At 66.2% G+C, this 19,807-nt stretch overlaps 1 protein-coding gene across 3 annotated transcripts in view; it reads right to left on the bottom strand.

The window, feature by feature from the left end:
• EEFSEC (eukaryotic elongation factor, selenocysteine-tRNA specific) overlaps nt 1-19,807 on the bottom strand; it is a 111,893-nt gene that overhangs the window by 12,636 nt on the left and 79,450 nt on the right. For all 3 annotated transcript variants that reach the window (XM_061129024.1, XM_061129021.1, XM_061129022.1), the window contains exons 5-6: nt 5,303-5,944; nt 1,007-1,163 (exon numbers count right to left, since the gene is read on the bottom strand). In XM_061129024.1, coding sequence (XP_060985007.1) covers nt 1,007-1,163; nt 5,303-5,944 — 799 coding nt within the window. The remainder of the gene's footprint in view (nt 1-1,006; nt 1,164-5,302; nt 5,945-19,807) is intronic.

Genomic DNA, 19,807 nt, shown 5'->3' on the forward strand with positions numbered 1-19,807 from the left:
GGGTGCCGGCGATGCAGAGCTGGATGGGGGGCCCTCGTCACCGCCGGCAACGTCCCCCACCCTCACCACCTGCGCAGGGAGGGCCTCGGCCTTCCGGACGGATGCGGACCTTTGGAAGGCGCAGTTTTGTCAACGGGGGCCCTTCAACTGTGAGCACCCGGACTTTGGGGGAAGCTCCTCGGGTGTCACGGGGAGGGGCCGCCCCGCAAGCCTGTCCCGCTTCAAGGTCTCGGGGGGCAGTGTCCACGGCCCCACAGGGTGCGGCTCCCGCACTACAGCTCACCGCGGACAGGCGGCCCTGATGCCCCCGCGTCGGTCCTGAGGTTCAAGCAGGAGTCACGCGTCGCAATGGCCAAACCCAGCCCAGAGACAGGTTTCCTGCAGTTCAGACCGTTCCAGGCTTTCATCAGTAAATTCTACATAACTACATCACATGAAGTCTGACTCCCGGGCCTGATTCCCGTCGAGTAGGAGCATCTCCCTCGCACCTGCAGCCCAGCCTCTGATACCCGGCCTGGCCCTGTGGGCCGCACAGTCCCAGCTGAGGCCCAGCACGCCTGGGCCTGGGGTGGAACGGGACACCCAGAGGGCTCCCCGGCCTCCTTCCCAGCCTGCGGAGCCAGCGGGAGGCCCATCCGCCACTGCAGGCCACCATCCCGGTGCAGTGGGACACCAGGCAGCAGACACGCGCCATGACCCCACGGGGACCAGGCCCGCATAAGACCGAGCGGGAGGCAGGGATGGGGCGGCAACCCCAACCCCAGGGAGCCACGCGCCCCCCGAGCTGCCGGTCACCCCCGAACTGCTGGTCAGAGCCGCTCCATGTCCCGCGCAGGCCGGGAGACGTGCCCTGGGCACTCAGACCAGAGGCGGTGCCCACAGCCGCCGTCTCCAGGACCCGCTGGCTCTCGGGCACAGGGCGGTGGGAGCAGAGGCCACGCGGCCCCGCGGGCTGAGCCTGGCAGGGTGGCCGCTCCTGTGAGTGTCAGGAAAGAGCCACACTCACCAGGGACGTGGACCTTGAACTTGCCGCTCTGTCCGAAGGCGCTATCGATGACCCCCAGCTCGCCGGTGGACAGGTGCACCCTGAGTCCCACGAAGAGCTGGATGTTGGTCTCCTTCTTGAACAGGGAGCGGCCGATCACGCTGTGGTCGTCCAGCACCTGCACCACCCGCCCGGGGAGAGCGTCAGTGCCGGGGGAGGGCTGGCCGCCACGCACACGTGCGCTCAGCCCGCGTCACCGCTGACGATCGGCCCCCCTGCCCCACCACCCGCAGGGACACGCAGAGCTGACGGGCGCCCATAGCCATCCTGCCCGCCCGTCCTGGAGCCGACAGCTCCTCAGGAAGGCCAAGGGAGTGCAATTCACTCCCGAGCCCACCCCGCCGGCGCTCCGGCGACCTCCCAGCCCCAGGCCCCCTGCCGGCTCCATGCCACAGCCTCTGCAGAGAAGGGGGAAGGGGTGTGTGTGTGTGTGTAAGCACCAGCTCTACCGGGCCTTGGAGTGCCAGGGAGGCCCCCTCCCACCCGCTGGGCCCCGGGCACGGCCTGGACAGCACACGGAAGCGGGCCGTGCGGTCAGCGGGGACCTCCTGGGGCCCCGCGAGCCAGGCTCAGGAACATCGCACTTCTGCCCACGATGCCAAGATTTGGCCAAGGACCCGGGTGGGTTGCTCCGAAAAGCAGAAACTGCCCCATTTACCCTAAAAACCTTTCAGAAAAACACACCCTACCCTGCTAGATTCACCAGCCAGATACCAGGCATGTGCGCCCTGCCTCCCCCGGTGACGGGTGGACGGGCCACGGGCCACGCGGAGAGCCGTCAGCCTCACCCCCACGGGAACTGCTCCGTGGCCTCGCGCTCGCAGACCTGGCCCTGCCCTCCGCGTGGCAGCCGGCAAGGCTGTGTGAGGGTGTCCTGGGCCCGCGGCGCATGGACTGCACAGAGCGGCTGCTCCGACCCCAGAACCGGGGAGTCCGGGTGAGCAAGTGTCACCAGCCTCGGAAGGCGAGGGTGCCTGTTGCCTCCGCAGGCCCCCAGCTGCAGCCCGCATGGAAGGGCCTGCGTGAAGCCCTGTCCCAGCCTCACAGGGGGCCCGGTCAGCCAGCAGGGCCAGGACAACAGCCAAATGGACCCGTGGGTCTGGACCAGCCGTGCGCGTCCCCCTCCCAGGGGCCGGTCCCAAGCTCGGCCTTGCTGCTAAGGCTGCTGGCCAGAGGGGGGCCCCCAGAGCCCTGCGGGCCCACGGGCACTCGTCTGCAAGGGCTTTCCAGAGCCCAGGGACAGAGTCCGAGCGGCTTGCGGATGCGGAGCGGGGCAACAGCGGGGACAGGCGCCCGCCGGGAGCCCCGAGGGGCCAGGGCAGCCCCTGGCACCTGGAACACAGCCTCCAGCAGCCACGGGGTGTGGCCGTGGGTCCCAGCAAACCTCTGTGGCAGGAATGGCGTTCACTGACCCCTGGGGCCAGACGGTGAGGCCTCCTGCAGGTGGCGGGCAAGATCAGACACCAGCCTGTCCCACGGGGAGGCCGGCTTCCCTGTCAGTCTGCCCCGGGATGTTGGGCGGGGACCGCGCTGAGCCTCGGCACTGAGATGGCTCCGGGGAGCCGCAGCGTCCACCAAGGACCCGCCTGGCTGGTCAGCCCCGTGGCCATGGGCTGCTCCCCGAGTGCAGTGAGCCTCACACGGGGTCTACCCAGGCGCGTGCCCTCTGCCCCAGCCCCCGAGCGGGACTTGGCTGGCGGCACAAGTAATCACATCGTCACGCATGTGTGTGTCTCCGGGCCAGCTCTGCAGCGCGGCCTGGGACTTGCCCAAGTCCTGAGGCGACTGTTCTCACTCCAACCGGAGGACGGGCGCCGGGACAGGGGGCGGCCGCGGGAATGGGGCCTGGTCCGCCTCCCCAGGCCCTGCAGCCTGTGCCTGGGGTTTTGCTGAGCCTCGGGGGCTTCTTCCGGAAGGGCTACTATCAGGAGGGGGTGCTGGTGTCGGCCAGAACGGGGGAGACCTGGTAGCCAGACAACCACCCAGGGGCCAGAACCTCGGCTGGCAGAAGCTGAAGCTGGGGGCTGCAGTGGGCACAGGGGCGGGCGCTCCTCTGATGGCCCGGGGCTAGAAGGGTGAAGTGCCCGGCCCAAAGAGGACGCGCACTGGGAGGGCCCCTGGGGAGACCCCTGCCACCAGTGGGCCCTCAGAGCCACCAGGATCGGCAGCGCTCAGGTCCCCGGACGAAGGTGTCCGGGCTCGTCCATCCTTTCCAGCCTAAGGAACACGCTGCCACGACTGAGCCTTTCCCCAGGGCAGGCGGGGCAGCCAGGCCCTTCCCCGGGCTCGGCACCCCTCCTGGGGGCACAGGACATGCGTGTCCCCGGCGAGGGGGTTGTAAGGAAGACACAGGGTCTCTGGGGGCGACTGGCCCCACGTAAGCCCCCCTGGGCAAACCCAGGGCTGGAGACTGGCCCTCAGGTCACCTCACTGTCGGGCGGCTTCCAGGGGCCTCGGGGGCTCGGGTCCAGCCCGAACGCCCACTAATTGTATGCCCAGGCCCACTCCTCAAGACCAAGGCCTGCCGAGCACCCAGGGCGCTGACCAGCAGGGACAGGCCTGGTGTCCACGGCCCCAGCTCACAGGCCCTGCCTCCCTGACTGTCCCCGTCCCTGGGCGCCGGGTGGGTGAAGGGGCACCAGAGCGCCGCGCCCCAGGACGAAAAGCGGGTGGACACTTGCTGGGCGCCACGCATGGGCCGGGCTCACCTCTCAGGCCAGGCCCTCCCACGCGGGGCCTCACCAGCTTTCCACCAGCTCTGTTAGAGAGGCCACGGCTTCTGGGCTGGGGGCGGGGGCGACTGGCCCACAGCCGGGTCAGGCCAGCGCCTGCTGGGGACATCGGATCCAGAGCCAGCCATCGGATCCACTTTCCCCCGTGGCCAGCCGCCCTGACCCTCTGTCTACACAGAAAAAACCATTTTCAAAAGGGAGCCAAGAGGCGCAGGCTGTTAGACGCCACGGGGAAGGCAGGAGAGACCCAGGCGCTGGGCGGGGCTGGCACTCGCTGGCGGCCATCAGATCTCCCCGAGGGGGGCTCAGCTCAGCTGTGGCTCCACGAAGAGTCTCCATTTCCACGAGCGGCCTGGGAGCCAGGTGGGGCCAGGGGGCCGCGGGCAGCAAAGAGCCCGCGCTGGCCAGAGGCAGTCTCAGGGTGCCCGCGCCCAGGCCGGCATGCTCCCTGGGGCCCCGGCACAATTAGCAAGCCATCAGCAGCGGAGCGGGGCGAGCCGGGAGCCGCGGCAGAGCCGCCCAGACTTCAAAGCTGGCCAGCGTGCCCAGTGGCGTCTGCGCGTCCACACTTGGTTGGGCCAATGCCGCAGGCTCCTCTGCCCAGCCCGCAGGCCCTGCCCGTCCGGCGCCAGCAGGGGCCAGGCCCAGGGGGCCGGCACACCCAGGCTGACCCCGGCAGGGTGGAGAGAGAGGTGCCAGCTGGGGACCCGGGCAGCTTCACCAGGAGGGAAGTCCAAGACGGCAGACAGGGCCTGGCGCTCAGGCCGGCCCTGCCCACACGGCGGCCCCCTGCCCGCGGCCCTGAGGGCTGGGGTGCACAGCCCCCGTTTCTCCAGCAAGGAACCTGAGGGAGAGAGACTCGCCAACACCCTGCCGTGCCAACTCTCACTGAAACTGGTCTGCAGGCAGCCAGGGTGAAGACAACACCACGCCTTCCAGTGTGGGGCACTCAGGGAGGTGTGGGGGCACACAGGCGGTGGTGCGCCAAGGCCCCTGGGGGTCAGGGCTGGGGGCAAGCAGGGGACGAGGCACAGGGGTCGGAGACGAGGCCACAGGGCCTGCAGTCACGGGCTCCAGCGCCCTGCACACCCCGCCCATCGCCCGTGTCTGCACACACTCAGGGCTGCACCAGGACGGCCAAGCCTCCTCTGCCACTCGGGGGTCAGGACCACGGGGCCTGCGGAGGCCTCGGGCAGACTCCACGGGAGCCGAGTTCCCTGGTGCCGGGTCTCAGCATGCGGCTCTGAGCCTGTGGACACTGGTCGGGTCCCAGGCCACTCCTTACCCCCATCCCTGATCCCCGGAGCCGACGCCAGGGAGCCACAGGGACAGGGAGGCCCGCACGCGCATCTGCTCACGGCCCAGCGGGCGGGGGCTCCCAGGTGGGGCTGCGGGGACAGCTGATGGTGGGGGGCCGCCCAAGGAGCCGCCCGCCGGCGCTGAGCAGCTGCACCGGCCGAGCCGGAGGATGTGGCCCCAGCTCCCCGGCTGAGGGCCACAGGCGCGGGCAGGAAGGTGTGCTCACCCGCTCCACGACGCCGTGCCTCTGCTTCAGCTTGTACACCCGCAGCGCGGGCAGGGCGCTCTCCGCGTAGCTCCTGTCCTCCAGCCCGTGCAGCAGGACGCCGTGGAAGGCCAGCCGGCACGTGTTGGCATGGATGTCGGCGTCCAGCCTGGAGCCGATCACCAGGCAGAGCCGCGGGCAGGTGACGGGCTTCTCGAACTCCACCAGGGCCCACTGCTGCCGGGGGCCGTGGCCCGCCGAGGCCTGGCCCGCCTTCTCCTCGGCATCAGCTGTGGCCGGGCCCGGGCACAGGTACTGCTCCTGGAAGAGGTACTCGCGGGAGAAGTCGAAGGAGTCCAGCACGGGCTCACGGTCGAGGCTGTCGGGCGCGGGGCTGAAGAACATCACCCGGCCCATGACTGTCTCGTGGCCCACGGTGATGTGGAACTTGGCCTTGGTCTGCAGGGGCCCCCGGAAGTAGGGGATCTTCTCCACAGAGATGAGGGCCGCGTGGACCGTGTGCAGGGACTCGGGGGCGCACACCAGGCCACGCTCCAGCAGCTTGGGGTCGAACTGGGTGACGCAGATGCCGAGCCGGTCCCCCTGCATGGCCGAGCTGACGGGCGTGTGGAACATCTGCATGGACTTCACTTTCCTCACCACCTGGGCGGAGCAAGAGAGGGGGTGCTGAGTCTGCGCCTCGGGGCGGGGGGCCCAGGAGAGCGGTCCGTGTCCCAGGGCTGCCAGCAGCCACGGGCTCCCGATCATGGAGCAGGTCATGGGGTGCCCGGGCCTGGCTGTGGGCGGTGGTCACTGCAGCCTGGCTGCACCCCGGGGCCCCCCGCCACCCGCCCAGCCCGTCCTGCGCTTCCTTCCCCAGCCCTCGGTCTAGCCTTGCCCCCCTCGCCTGCCTGGCCTTGCCCGGCTGCCTCGAAAGTGCAGGACAAACACGGCTGCCCAGACCCCCATGGGCAGAGCGCTGCCCCAGCGCCTCCCGGCTACACGGCCCGCTGTGCCGCCCCGCCCACTCGGACCCGCCGCCGCCAGCCTGCGGGCTGCGCTGCTCCTGGCTCACCAGACACGGGCCCGGGGCTGCCACGTGCTGGGCGCTGTCCCAGGTGTGGGGACAGGGCCAGCTGTGTTCGCAAAGAACGCAGCATCCAGAAACAGCACTGGGGGTGCGTTCACAGCAACGCCGCCTGTGAGCATCAACAGAATAGGCACACGGCGTCCTGTGCGTCGGTACGTGTGACTGACGCCCACAGTCTGCGCGTCGCTCAGGCCCTGCTTGGAGGAAACGACGCAGCATGATGCTGGGGCCTCGGGCTGGGGGCTGGGGGCTGGTCCGGTTGCGTGGGGGCAGCAGTCAGGGAAGACCTCTGCGGAGGCCGTGTCTGAGCTGACACCCTGATCACAAGAGACAGCTGTGTGGGGGCCACAGAAAGTCCACTCAAAACCAGGGCGCCTGGAGGTGTAGAGGTGGTCGGGGGCTGCAGCCGGGGTGAGGAGTGTGGCGCAGCTGGAAGCCACCAGGGGCAATGGGTCTCACCTGTTCACAAACCGTCATACACCCACCCCAGCAGCACACTTCTGTGCCCAAGGCGGCTAAATCAGGAGCAGGCACAGAAAAGGCCCCACAGACGTGCACAGCGCCAGCAGCGTCTCCGCAGAGACCCACGTCGGGGTGACGAGACAGTCACAGGGCCTCCGCTCAGACCAGCAGGGGAACAGGAACCCAGCACCAGCACCCTCACATGGGGCAACACCGACCGCTAGGCTGCGGGCGCCCGGTCTCCGAGGTCGGGGTGTGGAACCCCCGTTTCCTCCCCGTTGTGGGGTGCTGGGCTGGCGTGAGCCACAGGAGCCCGGTCCTTCCCTGCGGAGCCTGAAACGTCAGTGTTTGTTTAAAGAGCATTAACCACCTAACCAGGAGGTCAGGGGGCAGAGAAAGTGAGAGGCACGGTGTCAAAAGCCACCGTCAAGATCAATCAGACAGAGACACGAGGCACCCGGAATGGTCCGCGCGGGCGCCGGGACGCGGCCTTCCAGGAATGCGGCGCGGGGTGACCGCGTGACCGCAGGGTGTCACCTTACACCAGCCCTGCCCGGCCGCCCCGCGGGCCCTCTCCAGCCCCGCGATGCGCTCACCGCCCTCCGCAGGGTCCCGTCCCTGCAGCATGACTGCCACACCGTGTGCGTGGGGGGACCTGAGCCTCCACGGGGGACACGCCCACAACACGCAGAAGGACCCGTGACAGCCGCAGAGACGGGAGAAGGGGGCGGCGGGGGGTGGGGTGCCATCTCCTGGGGCAGGAAGGCCCCCGGTGCGGCTCCCGGGAGGGCCAGCAAGTCTCCCTGGCAGCTGAAGCTTCCGTGGGGAGGGGAGGAGGAATACCATCAAGCCAGCCAACACTTTTTCAAACTCAAGTTCATGCCGGCTAAGCAGTTTGGCCCTTTCTGATTAATACACAAGTCTTACCATCCTCTGGGTCAGTTATTCTTCATAAAACCCTACGAGGCAGGTCAATATTTTTCCATTCAGTTTTATGGATGAGGAAACAGAGGTTTTTGATGTCTCCAAGGTCACAAGGCAAACAGGCTGAGACTTGGGCTGATCAGCTCCAGGACCTCGAGGCAGGCCTGGCGCCCAGCCTGACCCCAGACCACCCATGGGGTGGACACCTCCCCATGAACCCAGGAAGAAGGCTCTGGAGCTGGAGGCAGGGCCCAGCCCCCTCCCCTGCCCCGGCTGAGGTCAGCAGCGCCTCCTGATGGCCAGCCTGGCTGACTTCAGACCTGACCCCTCAGCTACCTCGGCGTCCCTCTCTGGCCAGCAGGGCCCCAGTGGCATGGGTCCTCCCTCCGTGGGGTCTGGGACGGACTAGTGGGACAGCAAACAGACACCCTGTCTGCCCGGCCCCACACACTCAGGGGCTCTCTCCGGCTTCTGAGCCTCTGCACCGTGGTTTCCGGCGTCTGTGGCCCTCGGCGGGAGGCTGGGCTCACAGTGACCGGGGTGCTTTCTAAGGCCACTGAACACCGGCAGAGAAGTGGCCCAAGGTGGGGTCCCAAGGCGTGCGTCTCTGCCCTGCACGGCACCAGCTTGCAGGATCGGACACCCAGCCAGCGGCGGCGAGGGCAGAGGGGAGACACGGCGTCTGCGGGACGCCTGTCGAGTGTCGAGCTGGTCCTCACCGTTCGCCCAACCACCCCCAGGTGGCTACGGCGACCACACTTCACAGAACCGGGATCGAGGCCCGGGGGAAAGGCATGTGCCGGGGCACCCGATCGACCCATCTGGAAGCCCCCTCTCCCATCACACCACACACATGAACCCCAAGAGAGTGCACGAGCACCGCGGCCCTTGACCCAGCTCTCTGGCGGTGCTGTTTCTGCAGTGGCGGACAGAGGAGCCAGACCCACCACAGCTGCAGAGGACCAGCGCGCGGGGCCCTGACACCCTCCAGAGCCAGCAGATGCCAGAGGGAAGGGGCTGAGCCGTGCCTCTGATGGGCAGAGGCTGCTGTAATGATGGCACCGGCCGTAATGAGATTGGACCCCTGTTATCCGTTTTCGCCCACTAATGAGTCTGGAAGCTCCTGGCTGTGCCCAAGGCGAGGGTCAGGGCCCTGCGACTGCATCACCACTTAATGAAATGTAAGTCGGGAGAGAAGAGACACACAAGGTCGGCACTAATAAGCTTACACCAGGATCAGTTACTGCAATTCAAAGAGGCTCAGACCGGAGGGAAAAATGAAATAAGCTTTTAAAGATCCGTCTAGGTTTGGCTCCATCAGACCTAACCAATTTGGTTTAATAAGGTTTCAATTTGGCTGCTCTTATTTCTCCCTCTCCTGTGAGCCGGGCCGGGCACAGATAAGACGTCCCCGGCCGAGTGCATTAGATGCCTCTTGCACAAAAAGCCACACTCGGGACACCGCTGGGGAGGGGGCGGCCTGGGCTGTGGGGGCAGTGGATGGGCCCCGGGGGTCGGTTCCCACCCATGTGTATTCTAGAAGAACGAACCATTCAGAAAGGCGCAGGGGCCAAGCAAGTTGCCCACCGCCTGCGCTCCCTCTCAGGACTGACCCGTCTGAGCCGCCGCCCATCCTGGGTCTCAGCATGGGGTGGAAGGCCCCGAGGCCTGTGCCCGGCCCGGCCGCCCTGGAGCAACCTCCACCAAGCCTTCCCGTGCCCCACCAGGGGCGTTCACAGCCTCGAGCACCCTGCGAGGCACACATGTGTGTGAGTGTACAGGGCTGGGCCTGCCGCTGGCCCACTCGACGACTCGTCCCCTTGCCCTGGGTGGACGTCTGTCCACGTTGGGAGATGCCTCTGCGTGCACATGCCTCCAGATTCGCCTACCAGCTCACACTGCGGCCAGCGGGCCGCATGCCCTGTCCAGTCACTCCTCCTGACTGCCGCGGTCCTTCCTCCTCTTACCCACGCCCGCACTCGTGGGCACGCTGCCGCGGGGGTCCTTCCTGCACGTCCCCGCCCCCCGTGCTCCCCAGCACCGCCTTGCACGAGACCCGTGGTGGGGCGCACGCCTGCCTCAGTCTCCCTGATTGCCCACCACTGTGGCCACTCGCCCCCAGCAGCGCCGGCAAGAGCCTCCACTCGGCACTGCGGGCTGTTTGCGCCTGCCCACCAGGATGGGCCTCCTCGGGGGTCCCTGCTGGGGAGGTGAAGCTCCTCCCCATAGCGGATGGCCAGGCCCAGCGGCCTGTCAGGCGTGCTCCCGGGGAGCTGACATCGAGGAGGTCAGGCCGGCCTCTCCCTGTCCTGGCTCGGGGCCTGGGCCCCAGCCCCGGGTGATGGCACCACCAGGAACCAGGCCTGGCAGCGCTGGCCTGGCCCCTCCCACCTGGCCTCGTCCCAGGAGGCTGGGCTGATTGCCCAGCAGTGGGCTCTGCTCCATGCAGACGTCCCCGGGGCCCTCAGCCAAAGCCAGCTGCCCCCGGGGAGGAGAAAGAGGAGACCTTCCTCTCAGGGGCCCCTGCTCAGGAACAAGACATGGCCCTTAAGAGGAGGAGGCCGTCTTCAGAAGCCTGGGGACCCACCTGCACCCCCGGACCCGAGTGCAGGCTCCGACGGAGGCTCTGCCTGCAGGCGCGTCTGTCTACTCCAGCCACGGCCCCGCCCGAGTGCCCGGCCAGGCTGCGTGCCCGGAGCTCGGTGCCCCCCGGGCCTGTGCGCACCGCCCCAGCTCAGGGCCTGCCCAGAGTCCTGGGCCCCTGAGGGCGCTGATGAGCACCGTCAGGCCCCACGGCCGTCGCTGCGCCTGCACGTCTGGCTTCGCTCTCTGGGCGCCTGCGCTGGGCAGGGGCTGTCCATGGCAGGCCGTGCCATCCTGCTGCCTGCTGGCCCTTCCCGCTGCTGTCTGTGGTGGGCACCCGGCAGTGGGGGAGGGGGTTATTGGGTTTCCTACCGCGGGGCCCAGCAGAGGCCCTGCCCCTCCACTGCGACCTCACAAACTCACCCAGGTTCTTAGCCACCCAGTCCGGCAACAATGGAAAACCGTAAAAGTGACAAGGGGCCTGCCAGGAAGCTCCATGCTCCTCCTCCCAGCCACCCTCCACGCATTTGTCATCCCATAAAAGTTTAAATTGAATTACCCCGATGTCTGATTCTCCTGTTTTCCATGCAACTGGGGCTTTAATTGTTTTTAACGACATCCTCGGGCTTTTTGGGGGGTAAGGAATCCTTGGGAGGTGAGCCAAGGGGGCCAGCTCTGACGGGGGCTCGGCCTGGAGAAGCATCCCAAGCAGGGACACGGCCACACTTGGGCCGTGGAGAACCAACCGGGAGGCCTGGGTCCCAGGCAGACGATGAGATTTCAAAGGATGAGCCCACTCGGACGAGACCAGGGGAGTCTCAGAAATGAAAGTGCAACCTCTCCCTCCTGGGCCCCTCAGGGCAAGCTGCGGGGCTCACCGTGCCCGGGAGCCTGCCAGCCCATGGGCCCCAGAGCCCAGCGGTCCCGGGGGACGGCAGAGGCGGGCACGTGCAGGACACCAGCTGCTGGGGGCACAGAATTGCTTCCAATGTCCAAGGTTCATGGAAAATTTTGTGTTCGATGCCATGATAGGTACATGTTTGTTTTAAAATAAAAATAAGGGTTGGGTTTAAATGCCCTCTTGGAAACTGCCACTGCGGGAAGCTGACCCGCTAGCCGTGCGCTGCCAGTCCCCGGCCCGGGGGGGGCAGCCACCCCGCACGCCCGGGCACGGAGAACGACATCCGGCTGCTGCGCAGGCTTCAGGGCCGCAGGTGACAAAGGTCAGGCGCACTCACCTGCTCCTGACACCAGGCCGGGCTCGGAACCCCAGCCAGAGCTGGCCAATCGGCCGCCGCGCGTGAAGGCACCTTCCCCCGCCAAGCCTGGCCTGTGAGAAGCCCTCCGTGGGGAGGACGCCGAGGACCCAGGGAGCCGCGGGGCCAAGAGGCTCAGCTTCGGGCGGCAGAGTCTCTTCCACGCCTGGGCGATCTCGCAAGGCACCGGTGAAGCCTAGGCTAAGGTCTGCCTGGAAATCTGGAGAGGGTTCTCAGACACGAAAGGTTCCCCAGTGCAGACGTCTGGCCAACACGTCCGCCTGCTGGTGGGGCTGAGACGAGCTCTGTCACGTTATCTGAGAAGCTCATGAGCTGCGGGTGAGATGGATGAAGATTAAACCTGGAAAGCAAAAACTCGGAAGGGAGAAAGCCAAGCAAGCGAGCGCCCTGGGTGGGGTGGCAAGTCGGGCGGCATGTCCCATCAAGGGGCCAGCTGGGCATCGGGGAGCACGGGCCCACGAGCAGCACAGTGCAGGTGAGGCGTGATCGCGGCGAGGCAGGTGGACCCCAGTCCCCCCACGCCCGCGGCCTCGGGGGCCCAGAACCGCTTGCCGCGGCTCCAAACCAACGGCCAGGGCCCACTCCGGCCTCCAGCCTGCAGCTTGTGGTCTGCAGATCCTCTGCTGACGCACTAGCCAACGGCCGCTCAGATGCCTGGGGACTTCGTCACCTCCCCATGCCACGGCTGACATTCAGGGAGCACCGACTGTACCCCCTGGGCAGTGTTCCAACAAGCTGGCGGACAGCAGCCCACTCAGCTCTCACACAGACCCCCATGGAGAGGGGGCAGATGGGGCCCAAGGCTTCCCGACGGCAGTGGTGGGGCCAGGACGCAGACCCTGCCGGGGAAGCTCTGGGCCGGGCCTCCCGGAAGACACGGGATCCTGTGTGTCCTGCCCACAGAAGGGGGCTGGCACAGCGCTGGGGGCAAAGCTGCTTCATGAACTTGCACTTGAGGCAAGGGCCCCAGCAGTGCAGGCTCTGCGGTCAGACCTCCCGGGTTGGCTCCCTCGAGCCAGCCCGTGACACTGGGCACCCAGGGCTTGCCGTCTCCTCTTCCTCAGGTAGAAATCGCGCCTGCCTCCCCGGGCAGTTGGGGGGATTACCCAGGGCAAGCCGTGCAGAGCCATTCATGTGGCATCAAAAGCTAGGAACCCTTTAGTAAAGATGAGCCATGAACACAATTACTGTTAATACTGTGTCATCAGCAGAAAGGAGATGTGCACCCCGGCTTCACCGGGGTTGCCGTGACGGTGAAATCGCGAGAGGACGTGAGGGCCGGGGCTCAGCCTGACGCGGGGCTCCAGGGCCAGCATCTCCTGAAGCTCAAGGACCGCGGGCTGCAAATGTCTCCGCAGAAGGCCGGACGGCCACCGGCTCGGGCTCCCAAGCCCTGCAGGCTGCATCACAGCCGCTCAGCTCTGCCGGCGTAGCGTAAAAAGCTTTCCGTCTGAGGGCAGGCGGTGGGCAGCAGCCAGATTACCCTGCCCGGCTCTGAGCTGCCTGGGAGAGGCCTGTGGCAGCCAGACACCTTGCCAAGCCCTGGCTCCACCCAATCCCCCGCGGGCGCTCCCACGCGGCTGCACCGACAGAGCTGGGAGCCCCGCGGGACAGGCCGCTTGGGAGCCCCGAGGGACAGGCCGCCATCGACCAGCCTCGCTGGGTGCTGACCTGGGAGCATTTCCCCAGCTCCAGGCACACGGCACAGGCCAGGCCCGGTCCTGCAGCCCGGGGCGGGGGGTGGGGAGATGGCTGTGGGAACAGAACGGGAGAATCGCACCACGCCCCGCGGAGCGGACAGGACGCGTGGCCGCCCCCGGCTGAGTGCGGGGCCATCACTATTCCCGCCCGTCTCCTAGGAAGCGGGGAGAGGAGAGGACTTCTAGGAGCTTAAGAGCGGGAGCTTTGCGCAAAGTCTGTTTGGGGTGGACCGGGTAACACACAGGCCAAGGCGAGTCATGTTATATCGCAAATAAAAATCGGCCCATGAATATACATAATCCCCAAGGTAATTCTCCCAGTCTCTCGACGGTAATGGAGCCACCCTCGCTCACCGAGGCATGAATATTTACCGTCTTCTGGCTTTACTGCTCTCGATCTGGGTTCAATTTTGCAAATTAAAATGAGGGCCGTGTGGATAGAGAGATTACAGGAGAGCCTCCTGAAGCCTGCTGTCCCCGGCGATGCAGCCAGCACGGGGAGTGGCCCCTTCCTGCTGGCGGACGCCATGGCCTTGAGGGTCAGGGGCCGGAGCCACGGGGCAGGGGTCGCGGACGGGTGGGGACCGGGCAGCCGGGCGGTGGGCTGACGGGACCTGAGGGCGGACACGTGTCCCCGAGGCGGGAGAGGTGTGTGGTCAGCCCAGGGGCCTCCCCGTGAGCAGCGGAGTGAGCAGGGGCTTTGAGGCAGGCAGGCCGAGGCCCAGGGCCTGGCCAGGACACGGGGCTGGGGCGTGTCACAACCCCCCAGGCCAGGCAAGAGTGAGGGGCTGTGCAGGCTCTGGCAGGGCGGGCCCTGGGGGTCTGCGGCCCACAGGCAGGCGCCAGACCTCTAGCCGGGGAGGCAAGGGTGGCCCTGGCGCTCCCATCGGGCCCTGCTGAGAGCAGGTGCGTCCTTCTGTGTCCTGGGTGAGAGGGCCGGGGGGCACGGCTGGAGCAGCAAGGGGTGAAGGGCGCGTGACAGGCGCGCAGGGAGCCGGCGGTCTGCCTGTCCCAGACCTGGTTCCCTGGAAACCGAAAGCCAGCGAGAGAGCCACTTAATGCCCCCGCGGCTCCGAAAGCCAGCTGGGACCGAAGCTGCATGGATTTGGTCCAAAACTCCTCTGCAAGGACGGCACCACCACTGCCAGGGCGCCCACTGTAAACGCGAGCCCGCGAGGCTCCTGGCCGCCCCGGCTCACGTGGTCCTGGGCAGCAGGGGTCCCCACGCACCCGGAAGGCTGGGCCAGGCGGCACACAGGCCGGACCCCCGTGTGCGGAGCCCGTGGTGTGCCCGGCCCTCTGAGGGGTACGAGGAGGCCAGACGCCAGGACATAAGCCCCCGGCCCCGCGCTTCCAGCACCGACGGTCACTCCCTCCCAGCATTGCGTGCCAGGGGCTCTCCCGGGGCGGCAAGGACGCAGGGCTTGAGGGCGGAGCCGCGGTGCCCAGCTGGCAGGGACTTGTTTGCGGGGGGCCTTGAGGAAGAGGGGCACAGGTGGGGCAGGGGGTGGGGCGTCCGTGAGCGCAGAGTCCTGCAGGGCCCAGGGGGTCGGGCAAGGCTGCAGCCTTACCCGCTGGCCAGAGGAGCTGGGGGGGAGAGGTCGGAAGACCCCCCGGGCAGTCCGCGGGGACAGAACCCGAGGGCAGGATAGACAGGGCCAGGGCCTTCCTCACCCGCAGCCCCCGGAGCACTCGAGGGGCACCGCACACCCTGGGCCCCGCCATGGTGCTCGCGGAGTGAGGGAAGGAATGGAAGGAGGCTCTGGATGCGGGAGGTGGGGCTGGAGGCAAGGCCAGGCCGCCGGGCGGGGAGCGCGGGACCTGTTGGTCTGCCGGGCTCATGCGGGCCGCCGGGGCCCGGGACCAAAGGGTTACTGGCTGTGCTCGGGAAAGCCGGAGCCCCAGCCTGACTAGACGTCGTCTATTTTCCTTTCTGCGCTCTTTGAGACCCCAGATGTGCTCTGCACATCAAAAGAGAGCAACTTATAAAGTCAAACTAAATCAAGGGCTTTTGTTCTGAGGCATCGTTGCCGAACTAATTATTCCTGTATGTTGTTTAATGAAACAGCAGTGCCATACATCAATCCAGGGAGCAGAGGATGAGCACGAGTTACAAGGAAGGTCGGGGCTGGTTATAAATTTAACGTTTCCTTAAGAAGAGATGAAACAAGCTGGCCAACTCCCTGCTGTCGAGGGTCATGCAGGGAGAATGATGGCACCGCACGCTGAGGGAGGCCGGCTGGCCGCGGAGGCTGGGGCACTGGCCGGCCCCCGTTCCTCTGCACCCAGCTCCGGGCGGCCCGGGCGCGCCTCGTCCCCCGCGCGGGGCCTCCGACCCCCGGGACCACGTGACTCTGCACACGGGCCAACGGGTCCAGAAAGCCGGGACCAGCCCTGAGGAGGCGCTCACGGAGGGCCGTGGGCGGCCAGGGCCCTGGGGCAGCCAGGGAGCCCGTCCTGGGGGACATGGCGGGGCCGTGCCTGCCTCCTCTGGACCAGACCCAGTGCGTCACAGGAACACGGCCACAGCCAGGGGCCACGGGGACCACAGGGCCTTTACTCCCGAGGGCGTGTGTGGGTGCGTGCATGCGTGGGTGTCTGCATGTGAGTGCGCGCGCGTGTGTGCGCATGCGTGTGTGTCTGTGTATGTGTATTCTTGCATGTACATGTGTCTGCATGTGTGCATGCACACATGTGCCTATGTGTACCTGTGTGCGCTCACCTATGTGCGTATGTCCTGTGTATGCCTGTGCGTGTGTACACGGGTGCACATGTGTGTGGGTGTGTGGGTACCTGTGTGTGCGTGCCTATGTGCGTGTGTCCTGTGTATGCCTGTGCGTGTGTGCTTGTGTGTATGTACACGGGTGCACAAGTGTGTGGGTGTGTGTGTACCTGTGTGTGCGTGCCTATGTGCGTGTGTCCTGTGTATGCCTGTGTGTGTGTGCTTGTGTGTATGTACACGGGTGCACATGTGTGTGGGTGTGTGTGTGCACACATACATCAAACAGATGTGCACATGCTCTTAGCACTGGTTCGTTCTGGGGAGCAGAATCTTAGGGAACTTGACTCTCAGCTTTAGGGGACAGTGTGTAAAGCTTTCACAAGCATGCACTTCCACTGCAGTTGAAAGAGGCGACACATAACGCCGCTCTCCAAAGCGGGGTCCACAGACGAGCGGCCTTGGGGCCTCCCTGGTGGTCGGTGGCTCAGAACCCGCCTTTCGATGCAGGGGTGCGAGTTTGATCCCTGGTCGGGGACTCAGACCCCACGTGCTGCAGGGCAGCAAAGTCCATGCGTGATAATAAAGACCCCACGCACCACAACTGAGACCCAGCGCAGCCACATCAACAGTCAAAAAAGAAAGAACACGACCGGCCAGACCTTGGGCCAGACTGGCGCGCCGAGGGTGCTCAGAGAGGGCTGTGCCCTTCCTGGCAGTGTGAGGCGCTGCGGAGACGGCGTGCCTCAGGCCTCACGGAAAGCGCTTCGGGAAAATTTAAGAAAGAAAACAACATAATGATAATAGTAAGAAACAGTGAAATGGCAACAAGCTAAGTGCTTTCAAAGATACAGGATAAGATCACCAGCCCAGGTGGGATGCATGAGACAAGTGCTCCGGCCTGGTGCACTGGGAAGACCCAGAGGAATCGGGTGGAGAGGGAGGTGGGAGGGGGGATTGGGATAGGGAATACGTGTAAATCTATGGCTGATTCATATCAATGTATGACAAAACCCACTGAAATGTTGTGAAGTAATTAGCCTCCAACTAATAAAAAAAAAAAAAAAAAGATACAGGATATATTGGTGAAACTGGTGCTCCATGCATCAGAAATACTGACTTATTAAGTAAAATTAAATAGAGTGATGTCCACCATATACAAATATATAGCTTATAACACAGGAAAGTGAATTAAAGGGAGTTCATATAAAAGTGATCGATAGAATTATGGTCAATTTCTCCCTATACTCTTTTCTGTATTTTTCCCACTAGGTATATACACTGCTTTTATAATCAGGAAAAATCATGTGTTCAACAGAGAAGAAGAAAAGATGTGAAGAAGTGCATCCAAGTCACAGCCCCAGTCCCGCGGCCTGGGCAGGGCAGGAGACGCCTGGGCGGGCCAGAGGCGCTGGCTGCTGGGTGACCCACAGCCTGGGCACTGGTTCTTTATGTGGCTGCGCTGGGTCTCAGATGCGAAATGTGGAATCTCTGTCACGGTGCACAGCCTTAGTTGCCCCGCAGCATGTGGGATTTTAGTTCCCCGACCCGGGATCAAACCCGCATCCCCTGCACTGGAAGGGGGGGGCCTCCAGAGGCGGATCCTCAGCCTCCCACGCCAATGCTGCGGGGGCCGCGGGCCTCTGCCCAGAGGGGAGCAGCTGCAGCGTGGCCGCCCCCGGGTCCTCCATCCTCCCGGGTCCTCCATCCTCCCGGGTCCTCCATCCTCCCGGGTCCTCCATCCATCCTCCCGGGTCCTCCATCCTCCCGGGCCCTCCATCCTCCCGGGCCCTCCATCCCCCCGGGCCCTCCATCCCCCCGGGCCCTCCATCCTCCCGGGCCCTCCATCCCCCCGGGTCCTCCATCCTCCCGGGTCCTCCATCCTCCCGGGTCCTCCATCCCCCCGGGTCCTCCATCCCCCCGGGCCCTCCATCCTCCCGGGTCCTCCATCCTCCCGGGTCCTCCATCCCCCCGGGTCCTCCATCCCCCCGGGCCCTCCATCCTCCCGGGCCCTCCATCCTCCCGGGTCCTCCATCCTCCCGGGTCCTCCATCCTCCCGGGCCCTCCATCCATCCCCCCGGGTCCTCCATCCTCCCGGGTCCTCCATCCATCCCCCCGGGCCCTCCATCCCCCCGGGTCCTCCATCCCCCCGGGTCCTCCATCCCCCCGGGTCCTCCATCCTCCCGGGTCCTCCATCCATCCTCCCGGGTCCTCCATCCTCCCGGGTCCTCCATCCTCCCGGGCCCTCCATCCTCCCAGGCCCTCCATCCTCCCGGGTCCTCCATCCTCCCAGGCACGTCCTGCCTTCTGAACCCATGAGGCACAGGCTGCGGCAGCCCGAGCTCGACTGGTGGCTGGGCCTGCCCCCAACAACCTGCCTGCCCTGAGACCTGCACGCGGCTGTCTCCTGAATGTGTCGGGACGTGGACCCCCAGGCCTGCAGCCGGTGTGAGCGCGGCCCTGCCGGGAAGGCCCAGCACAGGGGGGGGCGGGGATGCACCCACGGTCTGCTCGAGCGCCCCAGAGGCACCCGCGTGGCCGTCGTCAACCCAGCCCACAAGGGGAGGCGGCAGCGGCTCACCCGGACCCTGTGTGGCGCCTGGCCCCAAGGCCTTAGTGGGTCGCCTGCAGTGGTGCCGAGATGGGCACAGGCAGGAGCCGGGCCCCACAAGGCCACGCGATAGGACCGAACCCGAGTCCAACCAGGAGCCGCTGAGTCCCCAGGCCAGCCCGCCTTCCTGGGGAGCTGACTCTGCAGGCGTCCCCAGGAGACACGGTGAGCTGAACACCACCTCTGACTGCCCTTCACAAGAAGACACAGCTAAATGGTGAGGAGGGAAGGGAAAACACGACCGCCCAGGGCCCGGCATCCGGCCACGTCCTGTGAGCAGGAGGCTGGGAGCCGTGGTCTCTGCCCGGCTGCCACTGCACCTCGGGGAGATGAGAGGCCCACTGTGGTGAGCTCTGCCCGGGATGGGCGCCCCCTGTCTCTCAACGGCTCCTCATTAGCCGACGTTCCAGTTTTCAACAAGCAAGGACGGCCCTGTGCTTCCTGGAGGGCGCGGGCCAGCCCTTGGGAATGCTGGCATGGTCCCGGCGGGCGCTCAGCCGAACAAAGGCTCCCCTGTCCCAGCCGCAGGACACACGCGGGCAGCAGGGTCCGTCCCCCGCCTCCACGCATGGCCGTGGCGGCAGAGGGACTGGGCATCACGGCGGTGCCCAGGGCTGCGGGGGCTAAGCCAGAAGGGAGGACGCGTAGACTGCCGAGAAGCGGCCTCCCTCCCACTGTAGCAAGGCCCCTCGCAGAACCTTCCCGACACAGGCCCCCTGGCCTCCACGCTGGACGCTCTGTGCATCCGCCACGCGGCCCCTGCAGGCCGATGGCCACACACAAACCTGACGGTGGCCTGGGCACCATCTGGGGGCTGGGACCCCAAGACGGAGCAGCCGGGGTGCTTCGCACGAGAAGCGGAACCAAGCAGTTGAACTGACTCCCACATGGACCTTGCCAGGCTCCGGGCCGGTCAGAGTTTGAAGGATTTCCAAGAGCGTCTCCAACAGCTGGGGGAGGGTGGGGTAGCCGACGCAGGGGAGTGGCCGCAGCGGGGGGTGGGTCAGCGCCTCCTCAGAACCTTCTCCAGGGGCAGGGGCGGGAGGGGGCCCAGCCAAGCTCTTCAGGCCTGGGTGCTGCAGGGGCTCCATCCGCACCCCGGAGGCCTTGTGTCCTGAAGGCGGTGGGCCGTGGCTCTGAGCTAACGGCTGCCACCCGCC

The sequence above is a fragment of the Dama dama genome, chromosome 24, assembly GCF_033118175.1.
Source record: "Dama dama isolate Ldn47 chromosome 24, ASM3311817v1, whole genome shotgun sequence".
In the NCBI taxonomy this organism is placed as follows: Eukaryota; Metazoa; Chordata; class Mammalia; order Artiodactyla; family Cervidae; genus Dama; species Dama dama.